Source organism: Lissotriton vulgaris, chromosome 1_1, assembly GCF_964263255.1.
Source record: "Lissotriton vulgaris chromosome 1_1, aLisVul1.2, whole genome shotgun sequence".
Taxonomy (NCBI): Eukaryota; Metazoa; Chordata; class Amphibia; order Caudata; family Salamandridae; genus Lissotriton; species Lissotriton vulgaris.
This window is the reverse complement of record NC_141685.1, coordinates 776,142,380-776,157,998: the sequence shown is the minus strand read 5'-3', so window position 1 is coordinate 776,157,998 and position 15,619 is coordinate 776,142,380. Positions and strand designations below refer to the sequence as shown.

Below are 15,619 nucleotides of genomic sequence, written 5' to 3'. Positions count from 1 at the left end.
ATCCGCCGTTTCCTCAACAATTAAAGTTTTTAATCAGCAGCTAAAAGTTGTCCCTCCATCTTACGTACTGATATGTTCGTTATATTATTGAACACTTAGTAGATAACCTATTTCCAATCTCTCCTTGTACAAAAAGTTGGAAGAATTTTAAAATTCAATTAGTGTCATGTTTTTTTGGTTTTTTTTGTTTTTCTTTCAGTTTTCACAATACAATGACAATGGGTGACTATGGAAGATGGAATATTAACTAGGGGTGTGCAAGATTTGTGCAATTTACTTTCGTGTAATTATCTGAAATTTTCTAAACATTACGCATAATTACGTGAAATACAAATCTAAAAATTGCCCTATATTTTGGCGTGAAATGCATATTGAAGCTAAATATAATAGCGTAAACTGCACAAGTGCCGTGAGCAACAGTGATGTGTGTTCCGGTTGTTTGCTTTGACCTTGTGCGCTCTCGCTAAATCTTTACCCCAAACAATGCATAATTATGCGACATTATTTCAGCAACTTCTCATAATAAGAGTGACACAAAATTACTGGAATTATGCAAGATTACACCTGCACAATGGAAATTTCACCCTGCTCTAAATATTACTATTTCCTGTTGACCAAGCAATCTTAATTAGAAGTTAATGAAGAATATTACAATGTATATTCAGGTAGGTGATCAGACATTTGAAGGTTTCTACTTTTGAAAGAGATCCAAATCTGCAATACCTTTTTTTGCACAAATTTTCAGGAAATACAAAGTTAAGCTTTAAAATAATAATAAAAAGTGAAGCTACTTTCAAGAAAACTCTTATCAAAGCCAACTTGGTATTTTATAGCCTGGGAGGACAAATAGAAATAGTTATATAGAAGTACTAACTGGTGGTTACAGCAGTGCTAAAGGCAATGAATGGAGAGGGCTAGAGACAATTCCCAAACTTCGCTTCCTCCTACAGAGGTTCCAGATAGCCCTCCATCCACCTCGAGTAACCACTCTTATCAAAATCCCCTTGATGTAAATAAGGCATTCGACTTTTTTTAAAACTACATGTGCTTTGCTCATGGGGTCATACGGCGAAGGGAAATCTAGGTGTAGGATGATTGATCATGCTTGTGTGTCTTGTTGCATTGACTTTGTAGAAGCAAAGATTTTGAAAGATTTATGGAATATGCAGTTTATAGCCTCTGAGCTCTACCTGAAAGGCCAAATCCAGCAGGAATCACAGTTGTTTTTTGAGTCTCAGATTGAGAATCTTTTGAAACGTTTTTATTTCCTGTACTCTTGTGGGGACCAGTAGTACTTTTTATGCTCAGCCTGTCTACAAGTGCTCTAGTGTCATGGTATTTTGAACCTAATGTTGTGATGGCAGCAGGAAATCCCGTTGGAGTCTTTGGTCTTGATGAAATAGCACTTGGAGCTTCCTTCTCAAAGGCAACTCTATCAACAATTAATGGCCTCTCTGTTGAGTGCTCTCTCTTTTCTGGACCACTGGTGGTAGACAGAGAAGGCATATTCATAAATTTCTTTATGGTGTTTAGGCCTTCTCTAAGTATCGTAACCCTCTCATCGACATGTCTTCCGGTTGTTGCGCTCATCCTTACAGCAGGGTTGTGGCTCACTAAGTCTTTTGCTAGTGAGCTTGATTGAATCTTGCTGGAACTTAATGTTCTTGACAGAGCAATAGGTCCTTCAGAAGAATTGACAGAACCTGTAGTTGGCTTATCTTTTGTAATGAGGGGAATTACTGAGGGCTTGAAGGAAATGTGATGCAAATATGACACAGTTGAAAGCGGTGCTGTTGTTTCCCTATCTATAATGTCATTGAGGTTTTTAGGACTTGGACTCGCATGAAAAGACTTTTCTGAACTACCAGACAGCAAAGTCCAGGTGTGTGATGGAACAGCAGTGGTGTTTGTTATTTCTAAATGTGTGAAGGCTGAACTAATTAAACTGTCATTATCTGCACGCTGCTCTGGAGTAGCATAGGTTGCAATTGATTGTTGATCAATAGATGTTGTCCTTTTGGTTGTTTCTGTGGTGATTATTCGGAGCCTTGAACTTGAACTAGTATCAGTTATCCTTTCCAGCGATGCAAGAGGAATTGTGTACAGTTCTTCAGACATAAACATCTTTTCTGAAGGAGGTGTAATACTTGGGGACATTCTGGTTGTACTCAGGAATTCATTTAGGATCGCCTTGCTCTCTGATGTACTTGCAGGTCCATCAGTTTGTTTATTGAAAGTTCCTGATGGGGTAATCTGAGTATTGTTCCTGTCAGTTTCACTGTGTACTGAGGAAATAGGTATGTGCAGCACTTCTGTTGTGGTTTCTGTTATTTTTGGTACCTGACTTGAGTGTTGTTTTTCTGTACCTACATGTGAACTAAATGTTTCATCCTTGAACTGAGCAGAAGGAGAACTGGGAAGTGCATATGTATCTTCACTTGGCCCTTTTACTGTTATTGCACTAGTCACATTATATGAGGCAGAGAGGCTGTGGAATAGGTTTGTGGTAGTTATGCTTTGCTCATGGAGGTTAGATGCTGGACTTGCTGTGACAGTAGACAGTGTATGGGAATTGTGTGCTATATCTTGTTTCATGGTACGAGTGGAAATATGTATCTTTGAATTATTTTTGTCAGAGGTTTTGGTTTGGCTTGTAGTAGAGACAAGTAGACTTGCTGTTTCGACTACAAGATGCATTTCAGTGCTAATTTCTTCAGGAGTGAGAAGCAAATGGGAAGGTTCACTTTCTGTTTCTTTAGCAGACACAGCCATCAAGGAATGTACAGTGGTTACCTTATCGTTAGGCAAAGACGTGAGAGGACGGGCTGTACTTTTTTGCTGAGAAGGTGTTGATGAACGTTCTGCATTGACTTCCTTGAGTGTTGATGAAAGTGCTTCACTTGATCCCTTAGGAGGCAGCGATGCTAGTTCCGAATGTGTTTCCATTGAAGTTGAAAGTGTTGATAAAATGTCTTCATTCATTTTGCGGAAAGGGTAACGTGTCAATAAAAGCTTGTCAATTGTTTCCCCAGGGAGTGTGGGTGTCAAAAGGTCTGTACCTGATTCTTCAATATATGATGCTATTGATGATATCTCTGCACTTGATTGCTTAAATGGTGTCATTGTTGAGTGTTCGGTAGTTGAGTCTTTAGATGACAAGGGTTTTGAGGAAGTGTCTGCATTTTCTTCCTTAGAAGGTGCAAGTGTTGAGAAAAGTACTGTACTTTCATCTTTAGAAGGTGATGGACTAGATGAAAGCTCTGCAATATATTTTTTGGAAGTTGAAGGTGTTGATAAAAGTTCTGCACTTATTTTTTTAGGCAGTGACAAGGTTGATGACAAATCTAATCTTGGTTCCTTAGAAGGTGACAGAGTTGAATGTTCTGCATTTGCTTCTTTAGAGAGTGACAGTATTGATGAAAGCTCTGCCGCTGCTTTAACAGAAGGAGTTACTGAAAGCTCTGCACTAGCTTCCTTTGCAGCTGTTACTGAAAGATTTGCACTTGCTTCCGTAGAAGGTGAAGGTGCAGTAGAAGGCTCAACACTTGCTTCCTTAGATGGCAATGATGTTGATGAGAGTTCAGTACTTGTTTCATTGGACGGTGAAGGTGTTGATGGAGGGTCTGTGCCTGCTAACTTGGAAGTTGAAGAAGTCAATGAAAACTCTGCACTTGCTTCCTTAAAAGGTGACAGCGGTGATGAAGTTACAGTATTTTCTTCCTTAGAAAGGGACGAATTTGATGAGAGCTCTGGACTAGTTTCTTGAGAAAGTGATGGTGTTGATATATGCTCGGCACTTGCTTCTTTGGAAGGTAAATATGTTGAGGATTGTGCAGTAATGGCTAACTTAGAAGGTGAAAGTGTCAACAAAACCTCTGCACCTGCTTCCTTAGAATGTGTCACCAAAAACTCTGTATTTAATTCCTTAGAGGATGAAGGTGTTGATGAAAGTTCTGCACTTGCTTCCCCAGAAGGTGAAAGTGTTGATGAAAGCGCTGTACTTTTTTTGTTAGTTAGTGATAGTGTTGATTGTTCTTCACTTGCTTCTTCAGAGGGCAAATGTTTTGATGAAACCTCTGCACTTGTTTCCTCAGAAGGAATTGCTGAATGCTCTGTGTTTGTCTTCTTCAGCGGTGAAGGTGTTGATGGAAGTTTTATATTTGCTTCTTTAGAAGGTGAGAGTGTAGATGAAAGGTCTGCACTTGCTTCCTTGGAAGGTGAAGGTGTTGATGAAATTCCTACAATATCTGGCTCAGTAGGTGCCAATAAATGCTCTGCATGCACTTTTTCAGAAGGTGACATTGTTGATTGTTGTGCATTAGCTTCTTTAGAAGGTGCCACTGAAAGTTCATCACTTGTTTCTTTTAAAGGTGAAGCTGTTGAGGAAGACTCTGCACTTGCTTCAATTGTAGGGGATGGTGTCTCAGAAAGTTCTGCATTTGCTTCTTTAGAAGTTAAAGATGTTGGCAAATGCTCTGTACCTATTTCTTTGGATAGTGACTGTGTTGATTCTTCTGCATGTTCTTCCTCAGAAGGCAAAGATATTGATGAAGACTTTGCAATTGCTTCCTTAGAGGGTGTTGCTGAAAGCTCTACACTTGCCTCCCCAGAGGGCGAAGGTGTTGGCAAAAGCTCTGCAGTTGCTTTTTGAAAAGGTGGGATTGTAGATGAAAGTTCTATACTTGCTTCCTTGGAAGGTGAAGGTATTGATAACCATTCTTCAATGGTAATGACTACTTGAGAAGGTGAAGGTGTTACATTCTCTGCACTTGTATCCTTAGAAGGTGACGGTGTTGACTGTTGTGCACTACCTTTCACAAAAGGTGTCACTGAAAGCTCTTCTCTTGCTTGTTCAGAAGATGAAGCTGTTGAGGGCTCTGCACTTGCTTCTTTAGAATGTGCTGCTGAAAGCACTGCACTTGCTTCTTTAGAAGGGGAAGGTGCCAGTAAAAACTCTGTAATTGCTTTCCGAAAAGGTGATGGTGTCAATGAAAGTCGTGAGTTTGCTTCCTCTGAAGTAGAAGAGGGCAATGATATATCAGCACTTGTTTCTTTAGAGGGTGAAGCGGTTACATTCTCTGCACTTGTATCCTTAGAAGGTGACAGTGTTGAATTTTGTTGTGCACTACCTTTCACAGAAGGTGCCACTGAAAGCTCTTCTCTTGCTAGTTTAGAAGATGAAGCTGTTGACGAGGGCTCTGCACTTGCATCCGTAGAAAGTGTTGCTGAAAGCACTGCACTTGCTTCTTTAGAAAGGGAAGGTGTCAATGAAAGCTCTGTATTTGCTTCCCGAGAAGGGGATGGTGTCAATGAAAGTTCTGAGTTTGCTTCCTCAGAAGGAGAAGATGACAATGATATATCAGCACTTGTTTCTTTAGAAGTTGAAGGTGTTACATTCTCAGCACTTATATCCTTAGAAGGTGACAATGTTGACTGTTGTGCACTACCTTTCACAGAAGGTGTCACTGAAAGCTCTTCTCTTGCTTGTTTAGACGATATAGCTGTTGACGAGGGCTCTGCACTTGTTTCCGTAGAAAGTGTTTCTGAAAGCATTCCACTTGCTTCTTTAGAAGGGGAAGGTGCCAGTGAAAGCTCTGTATTTGCTTCCTGAGAAGGGGATGGTGTTAATGAAAACCCTGAGTTTGCTTCCTCAGAAGGAGAAGGTGACAATGATATATCAGCACGTGTTTCTTTGGAAGGTGGAGGTGTTGATGAAGACTCTGTAATTGCTTCCTTAGGAGAATAAGGTGTTAGTGAATGCTCTGCAGATGCTTCCTTAGAAGAAGAATGTGTTGAGGAAGGCTCTGTTCTTTCTTCTTTAGGAGGTGCTGCTGCGAATGACACACTTGCATCCTCAGAAGGAGCAGGAACAGATGAAAGTTCTGCAATTGTTTCCTTAGAAGGGGGTGATGAGGATGAACGCTCTGGACTAGTTTCCTGAGAAGGAAGAGGAGTCAATGAAACTTGTTCAGTTGCTTCCTTAGAAGGGGAAGGAATTGACGAAAGATCTACAGCCACCTCATTAGAAGTTGTTGCCAAAAGGTCTGCAATCGATTTTTCAGAAGGTGACTGCGTGGGTGTAATCTCTGTGTTTTCTTGCTTAGAGGGAGATGGTGCTGATGAAAGCACTACACTTGTCTCCTTAGACAGTGACACCGTAGATGAAAGCTCTTCACTTGCTTCCTTAGAAGGCGGTATTGTAGATGAAGGCTCTGCAGCTGCTTGTTTAGAAGCTGATGGTGTAGATGGAAGCTCTGCCCTTCCTTCCTTGGAAGCTGATGGTGTAGATGGAAGCTCTGCACTTTCTTCCTTGGAAGCTGATGGTGTAGATGAAAGCTCTTCACTTGCTTCCTTAGAAGGCGATAGTGTAGATGAAGGCTCTGCTGCTGCTTGTTTAGAAGCTGATAGTGTAGATTGAAGCTCTGCACTTGCTTCCTTGGAAGCTGATGGTGTAGATGGAAGCTCTGCAGTTGCTTGTTGAGAAGCTGATGGTGTAGATGAAAGCTCTTCACTTGCTTCCGTAGAAGGCGATAGTGTAGATGAAGGCTCTGCAGCTGCTTGTTTAGAAGCTGATGGTGTAGATGGAAGCTCTGCACTTGCTTCCGTAGAAGGCGATAGTGTAGATGAAGGCTCTGCAGCTGCTTGTTGAGAAGCTGATGATGTAGATGGAAGCTCTGCACGTGCTTCCTTGGAAACTGATGGTGTAGATGGAAGCTCTGCGGTTGCTTGCTGAGAAGCTGATGATGTAGATGGAAGCTCTGCACGTGCTTCCTTGGAAACTGATGGTGTAGATGGAAGCTCTGCACTTGCTTCCTTGGAAGCTGATGGTGTAGTTTGAAGCTCTGCACTGGCTTCCTTGGATGCTGATGGTGTAGATGTAAGCTCTGCACTGGATTCCTTGGAAGCTGATGGTGTAGATGGAAGCTCTGCACTTGCTTCCTTGGAAGCTGATGGTGTAGATGGAAGCTCTGCAGTTGCTTGTTGAGAAGCTGATGGTGTAGATGAAAGCTCTTCACTTGCTTCCGTAGAAGGCGATAGTGTAGATGAAGGCTCTGCAGCTGCTTGTTTAGAAGCTGATGGTGTAGATGGAAGCTCTGCACTTGCTTCCGTAGAAGGCGATAGTGTAGATGAAGGCTCTGCAGCTGCTTGTTGAGAAGCTGATGATGTAGATGGAAGCTCTGCATGTGCTTCCTTGGAAACTGATGGTGTAGATGGAAGCTCTGCGGTTGCTTGCTGAGAAGCTGATGATGTAGATGGAAGCTCTGCACGTGCTTCCTTGGAAACTGATGGTGTAGATGGAAGCTCTGCACTTGCTTCCTTGGAAGCTGATGGTGTAGTTTGAAGCTCTGCACTGGCTTCCTTGGATGCTGATGGTGTAGATGTAAGCTCTGCACTGGATTCCTTGGAAGCTGATGGTGTAGATGGAAGCTCTGCACTTGCTTCCTTGGAAGCTGATGGTGTAGATGGAAGCTCTGCACTTGCTTCCTTGGAAGCTGATGGTAGAAGCTCTGTATTTGTGTCCATTGGAGATGATAGTGTATATGAAAACTCAGTAGTTACTTCTGTGGAAGGGGAAGGTGTCACTGAAAGCACTGCATTTGATTCTGTAGAAGCTAAAGATGTATATGAAAGATCTGAACTTGCTTCCTTAGAAGGTGATGGAGTAGAGGAAAGCTCTGTATTTGCTTCCTTAAACGGTGATGATGTCAATTTCAGGTCTGCACTCACCTTCATAGATGGTATTGATGACATCTCTGTGGCCACCTTCTTAGAAGATGAAAGTGTTGATGAAAGTGCTACACTTGCTTCCTTAGAGGGTGAAGGTTCTGCAACTGCTTCTTTAGAAGATGAAGGACTTGATAAAAGCCTTTCAATTGCCTCCTTGGAAGGAGAAGGTGTTGCTGAATGCTCTTCAATTGCTTCTTTAGAAGACAAAGAAGAATTCAAGGACAGCTCTGTACTTATTTCCTTCAAAACAGTTGCTGATAGCACTGTAGCTGTATCCTTAAAATGAGCAAGTGTTGATGAAAGCTCTTCAGTTGTTTCTTTAGAATGGGACGGTGCGGATGAAGCCCTTGCTTCTGGAGAAGGTATCAATGAAATCTCCCTGGTTGCATCCTCATAGGGAGAAGATGTTAAAGAAATCTCTGTTCTTGCTTCCTTAGAAGGGGCATGTGTCGATGAAAACTCTTCACTAGCTGCGTTTGTAGGAAAAGGTGTTATCAAAATCTCTGCAGTTGCTTCCTTAGAAGAGGAATGGGCCAATGATAGGTCTACACCCACGTCCTTAGAAGGGGTTGAGAAAACCTCTGTACTTGCCTCCTTAGAAGTAGCAGGTGTTGATGAAATCTCTTTACTTACTTCCTTAGAAGGATACAATGTCAGTGAATTCTCTATGGGTGCTTCCTTTGAGGCAGAATGTGTCAAGGACAGCTCTATTCTTGCTTCTTTAGTTGTAGTTGCTGAAAACTCTGCACTTGTACGCTTAGTAGGAGCTGGTGTCGAAGAAAGTTCTGCAGTTGCTTCCAGAGAAGAAGATTGTGTTGATAAAACATCTGCACTTGATTCCTTAGGAGAGGGTGTCAAAGAAATCTTCGTATCTGCTTCCTTAGAAGGAGCATGTGTTGATGCAAGCATTGCACTTGCTTCCTTAGTAGTTAAAGGCATCAATGAAAACTCTGCATTACCTTGCTTAGGAGGAGAAGGTGTTGATGATAGTTGTACACCCTCTTCCATAGAAGGTGTTGATAAAAGCACTGCGCCTGGTTCTTTAGAAGGTGATGGTTTCAATGAATGCTCTGTACTTACTTCCTTAGAAGAATACGTTATTGGTGAATGTTCTGCAGTTGATGAATGTTCTTCAGTTGCTTCATTAGAAGGGGAAGAGGTCAAGGATGGCTCTGCTTCCTTAGATGGAGTATGTGTTGATAAAAGCATTGCACTTGCTTCCCTTGTAGGAAAAGTTGTCATTAAATGTTCTACAGTTGCTTCCTTAGAAGGGACATGTGTTGAAATATCTACACCAACCTCCTTAGATTGTGTTGACAAAATGCCTGCACTTGTCTCATTAGAAGGAGAAGGTATTGATAAACGTGCAGACACCAAAATGTTCTCTGTACCAATTTCCTCAGTCATTGGAGGGTTTGATGGATTAGTGGCATTTCTGTCCCTAGGAGGCAAAGTCATTGAAGACATTTTTCTTCTCACATCTTGGCTGGTAGGAAATCTGAATGGATGTACAGAACTGGTTTCTTGAATGGATAAAGTTGCCAATGTATGGTCATTCACTTCTTCTTTGGTCACCTTAGCTTTTGGAGTATTCACTGGCCCTTTTCTTATACTAGTTACCTCTCTCAGAGAACTATCTGTATTTACTTCCAGGGCAGACAGGGCTTCCATTGGATGTTCTTTAACTGTGCCATTAGTGCTTTGTGTTGTTAGTAAATGTTCTAGGTCTTTCTCCTCAATAGTTGTTATTGTCATGGAGCCTTCTGCACTCCTGTCTGTAATAGTAGTATTCATTAGTGCATGTGCTGAACCTGTTTCTTTAGTAGTTGTGTTTGTGATTAGATGTACAGTACTTTTTTCCCTAGTAACAAAACTTGTAATTGAATAATCAGTACTTGTTTGCCTAGTAGTTGCATTGCTCAACAAATAGTTGTTACCTGTCTGGTCTGTTGTAGGTGTCTGTGACAGTTCTTTGTCCGCCTCTTCCTCAGCTGCTGTTGCCAATGTATTTTCTGTGCTTGTGTCCTCAATTCCTGGTGTGTGTGATGAATGTGGTAAGCTTGTGTCTCTAGTGGCTGTTGTGCTCACTACATTTTCTGTGCTCATTGCGATCATAGCTGGTACTGTCAATATTTCTTCTGTAATGCTTTCACTATTAGACAGAGTTTGCAGTGATGTCTGTGTTTCAATATCTGCTGTAGTTTCTAGAAATAGATTTGTGTTTGTTCCTTGAGTGGCTATACTGTTCCTCTCAGTAGCTTTAGGTGTTTCTGATTGCCCTGTATCTTTTCCTCCAATGGTGTTGGTTGTAAGAGGCAGCTTGATACTAGGTCCCTCTGTATCTGTAGTTCTCTTTGTCTGCTCTGTGCTGGTTCTCTCTTTAGCTGTAGTTTCCTGTGGGTCTTCTTTGCTCGTTCCCTTTGTAGATGCAGTAGACTGCAGAAGCTCAGTAGTAGTTCTCACAGTACTTGGAGTTCTCTGTGGCTGCTGGGTATTAGTTCCCTCATTTTCTATAGTTCTCTGTAGCTGCACAGTACTAATTTCAATTGTACTCCTAGTTCTCTGTAGCGGCGGAGTACTAGCTCCTTCTGTGACTATAGCCTTCTGTGACTGCTCAGTACTTGTTCCCATAGTACTTGTACCTGCCTGTGGCAGCTCAGTACTGTTTCCCTCAGTGGCTGTAGTTTTTGGTGTCTGCTTTGCACTAGTTTCCTTGGAAGTAGGAGTTATATGTGGCTGTGCTGTACGTCTTATCTGAATAGCTGTTGATGTTTCAGGTACCCCGGCACTAGGTTCTTCAACAGTCACAGGATTTATTGGCTGCTCTGTTCTAGGGCCCTCTGTATTTGAAGTTCTCATTGTCTGCTCAATACTGCTTCCCTCAGTAATTAAAGTTTTCTGCAGTTGTTCAGTAGTACCTTCCTCTGTAACTGTAGTTGTCCCTGCATGCTCTCTACTGGTTCCCCTGGTAGCTGTAGTTATCAATGGCTGCTCTGTACTCATTCCTTCCATACCTGTAGTTTTCAGAGGTTGCTCTGTACTTTTTTTCTCAATAGCTTTGGGTGTTTCAGGTTCCCCTGCACTATGTTCTTCAACAGTCACAGGATTTATTGGCTGCTCTGTTCTAGTGCCCTCAGTATTTGAAGTTCTCATTGTCCGATCTGTACTGCTTCCCTCAGTAATGAAAGTTTTCTGCAGTTGCTCAGTAGTACCTTTCTCGGTAACTGTAGTTGTCCCTGCTTGCTCTGTACTGGTTCCCTTGGTAGCTCTAGTTATCAATGGCTGCTCTGTACTCATTCCTTCCATACCTGTAGTTTTCAGAGGTTGCTCTGTACTTGTTCTCTCGATTGCTTTGGGTGTTTCAGGGTCCCCTGCACTATTTTCTTCAACAGTCACAGGATTTATTGTCTGATCTGTTCTAGTGCCCTCAGTATTTGAAGTTCTCATTGTCTGCTCTGTACTGCTTCCCTCAGTAATGAACGTTTTCTGCTGTTGCTCAGAAGTACCTTCCTCAGTAACTGTAGTTGTCCCTGCTTGCTCTGTACTGGTTCCCTTGGTAGCTGTAGTTATCAATGGCTGCTCTGTACTCATTCCTTCCATACCTGTAGTTTTCAGAGGTTGCTCTGTACTTGTTCTCTCGATTGCTTTGGGTGTTTCAGGGTCCCCTGCACTATTTTCTTCAACAGTCACAGGATTTATTGTCTGATCTGTTCTAGTGCCCTCAGTATTTGAAGTTCTCATTGTCTGCTCTGTACTGCTTCCCTCAGTAATGAACGTTTTCTGCTGTTGCTCAGAAGTACCTTCCTCAGTAACTGTAGTTGTCCCTGCTTGCTCTGTACTGGTTCCCTTGGTAGCTGTAGTTATCAATGGCTGCTCTGTACTCATTCCTTCCATACCTGTAGTTTTCAGAGGTTGCTCTGTACTTGTTCTCTCAATAGCTTTGGGTGTTTCAGGTTCCCCTGCACTATGTTCTTCAACAGTCACAGGATTTATTGGCTGCTCTGTTCTAGTGCCCTCAGTATTTGAAGTTCTCATTGTCCGATCTGTACTGCTTCCCTCAGTAATGAAAGTTTTCTGCAGTTGCTCAGTAGTACCTTTCTCGGTAACTGTAGTTGTCCCTGCTTGCTCTGTACTAGTTCCCTTGGTAGATCTAGTTATCAATGGCTGCTCTGTACTCATTCCTTCCATACCTGTAGTTTTCAGAGGTTGCTCTGTACTTGTTCTCTCAATAGCTTTGGGTGTTTCAAGTTCCCCTGCACTATGTTCTTCAACAGTCACAGGATTTATTGGCTGCTCTGTTCTACTGCCCTCAGTATTTGAAGTTCTCATTGTCTGCTCTGTGCTGCTTCCCTCAGTAATGAAAGTTTCCTGCAGCTGCTCAGTAGTACTTTTCCCAGTAACTGTTGCTGTCCCTGCTTGCTCTGTAATGTTTCCCTTGGTAGCTGTAGTTATCCGTTGCTGCTCTGTACTCATTCCTTCCACACCTGTAGTTTTCAGAAGTTGCTCTGTGCTTTTTCTCTCAGTAGCCGTGGATGTTTCTGTCTGATCTGTACCTTCCCCTTTATTAGTAGTAGTTCTTAGTGGCTGCTCTGTACTAGTTACCTCCATACCTGTAGGTATCTTTGTCTGCTCTGTACGGTCTCTCTCTGTGTCTGCACTATTTTGTGGCTGCTCTGTACTGATTCCCTTGATAGCTGTAGTTGCTTGTAGCTGCTGCATACTGGTTCCCACTGACTCCTTTGTATTTGCTGACTGATCTGTACTAGTTGCTGTAGTAACTGCTGATCTAAGTGACTGCTCAATACTAGATTCCTCAGTGGCTGTAGTCCTCTGTGACTGTTCTGTACTAGTTGTCTGTGGCTGCTCAGTACTAGTTCCCTTTTTAGTTGCAACTCTCTGGGGGTGCTCGGTACTAGGTTCCTCAGTATTTGTAGTACTGTGTGACTGCTCAGTACTGATTCCTACTGTGAATGCTGTCCTCTGTGGTTGCTCACTGGTAGTTACTCCAGCACTTGTAGACAACTGTTGCTGCTCAGCATTGTTTCCTTCAGTAGCAATAGTTTTCAGAGGCTGTTCTGATCTGGTTTCCTTGGTTGTAATGGTTATTGATGGTTGTGTTATGATGGTCCCCTCAGTACTTGTAGATATCATTTTCTGCTCTGTACTAGTTCCCTCTGGAACAGCTGTAGTTTGTAACTTCTCAGAATTAGTTGCCTTTGTAGCTGTAGCATTTTTTGGACGTAGAGGACTTGTTCCTTCAGTACCTGTAGTTCTCTGTGGCTGCTTGGTACTGGTTCTCTGTGTGACTGTAGTTGGCTGCGGCTCTTCAGTGCTGGTTCCCTCAGTACCCATAGTTCTCTGTGATTGCTCAGTACTAGTTTCTTTACTTGTACTTTTTAGTGGCTGCTCAGTACTGGTTCCTTTGGTAGCTGTAGTTATCCATGCCTGCTCAGTACTGATTCCCTCAGAGCTTGTAGTTTTATGTGGCTGGTTTGTTCTGGTTCCCTCAGTACCTGTGGTTCGATGTGGTGGCTCTGTCCTCATACCCTCTGTAGACAGAGATATCTGTGATTGCTCACTTCTCGTTCCCTCTGTTGTTTTTAGTTTCTGTGATAGCTCTGTGCTAGTTCCCTCAGAGCCTGTAGTTTTCGGTGGCTGCTGTGTACTGGTTCCCTTCGTAACAGTAGTTATTTGTGTCAGCGCTATACTGGTTCCCTCAGTATGGGTGGTTTTGTGTGGCTTGTTTGTACTGGTTCCATCAGTACCTGTAGTTCTGTGTGGTTCCTCTGTACTTGTCCCCTTAACAGATGTAGTTCCCCGTGATGGCTCATTGCTGGCTCCCTCTGTAGTTCTCATTTTAGATGGCTTCTCTGTATTAGCTCCTTCTGTAACTGTAGTTTTCTGTGGCTGGTTTGAACTTATTACCAACGTTGCTGTATTTCTCTGTGATTGTTCTGTACTGGTTTTCTCGTTAGATGAGGTACTTAACGGCTGCTTTGTACTTGTCCCAGAAGTGGATAAAGTTGTCAATAATGGACCAACAGTTGTAGTTTCTGTAGTTGTGGCCTTAGGTAATGAAGGTTTTGATTCTGTTGATGTGCTAATGCTCTTCGTTGACAGTTCCATTTTGTCAGTGACTGCTTCAAAGGGTGTAGACATCCTAGCTGGTAAGGGAGAAGATGCTGTACCAGTATGACCTGCTGGTAAAGAAGTTTCATCAGTACCTTTTTCTCCCATTGTTGACATTTGTGTGCTAGGAGGTGGTAAAGTAGGAGACTCTGAAAACATCATTCCACTGCCATCTTCTTCGGTAGGAGCTCCTTTCGTAGGTGTTGTACCTGGTGGCTTCTTAGTTGGTGACGAAGGAGTTGGTATGTCCTTTCCTATGAGGAAAACATAGTTTAGAGCTGATCTTCTTACTATTCCTGTCTATCATAGTTTTTTTTCAAAAATAAAACATTTTTGTATATTTGCGATAAACGCATCCCAACTGTAAATGCCCTTGCCTATTAAAGGGAGTCAAGCAGTTTGTGTGTAAACACATGAAATGGCTACAATCCTAGGAAACCGAGAGCCTGAAGTGCCTCAGACCTGCCTACTTCTCATTTAATTTAAATAATGCATATTTGCATATTTAGTTCTAATGTATTTTTTCAAACTGAACATTTAATCCGAAAAATTATAATGAGTCACCATGAAAACTCTATTGCTCTCTGCTTGGTCTTCCTCATTAAATGTTTTTATTAAATGTTCTCAGGAATCAATTATCCAGCCAGGACATACATCCATTATATTTACTGCTTGGTAATCCCTTTTCTGCATAGGGTCATTTCAGGCCTTCTACATTAGTTGTTGCCTTCTTTATTACCAGATGTAGTTATTAGAAAATGTGATACTTTTCCTAATGCAACAACTTTAATTTTAAGTTTTTTATAATCTCAACCTGGGTAACATTCTACTTAAAAGCAGGGAACAAAACTCTTAAAGCTCATGGGGTCTCAAATGCCAAGTCAGGAAAAACATGCAAAGAGTAACCATCAAGAAATGTATGTGATATTGTTTTCATTGCCAAATGTAGCACTCTTTTTTTAATCAGATAATCCTTAAAGTATATGTTTATCTTTGGCTTTTGCCTTGTTAGAGTTGGGCTGCCAGGAATCCGTTGGGCCACTTTGATCAACCAGTCATTTACATTTCCTTGATTCAGTACAGAATGTATGATCAGCTCAAGATTGTATTTGTCAATGATTTGTTGTTTCCAAGCATTTCTATCAGTCCCACCACGCAGAGATTATTACGCTGGGAAGAATTTTCTTGGCCCTTCAGCTTTGCCTGTCATTTTTTAAGTTCATAGCTGCATATGAGACCAGGTAATTTTAGTTTCAGTTACATATTTTTAGGGGATTGTTAGACCTGGCTTTTTCAGCGGGTTTAACCCCAGACTTTCTGCTTTTTGGCCTTCTGTTTTTTACCCTGTTTTTGTTGGTATTAGGACTCTGCTCACTTTACCACAGCTAATTAGTGCTAAAGCGCATATACTCTCTGTTTATATTGTTGTTATGAATGAGTGGTTCCATGATTGGCTTATTTGAATTGCTACTAAGTCCCTAGCACAGTGTACTGTGTGTGCCCAGGGCCTGTAAATCAAATGCTGCCAGTGGGCGTGCAGCACTGATTGTGCTACCCACACAAGCAGCCTTTCAAAGGGTTCTCATACCTGCAGTCTCTACTGCCATGTTGACCTGGCAAGTACACCCACTTGTCAGGCCCTAAACGTCCCTTTTATTACATTTGAGTCACACTTAAGATAGGCCCACGGTACCCCTGTGGGCAGGGTGCAGTGTATGTGAAAGGTAGGACATGTACTGATGCGTGTGATATATACTGATAG

The 15,619-nt window shown here is 42.1% G+C and overlaps 1 protein-coding gene across 1 annotated transcript in view; it reads right to left on the bottom strand.

Moving 5' to 3' along the window:
• The window catches only part of PRG4 (proteoglycan 4), a 486,064-nt gene that overhangs the window by 114,398 nt on the left and 356,047 nt on the right, over positions 1-15,619 (bottom strand). Inside the window, exon 18 of the mRNA XM_086956081.1 lies at positions 12,993-14,111. Within this exon, the coding sequence (XP_086812207.1) occupies positions 12,993-14,111 (1,119 nt within the window). The remainder of the gene's footprint in view (positions 1-12,992; positions 14,112-15,619) is intronic.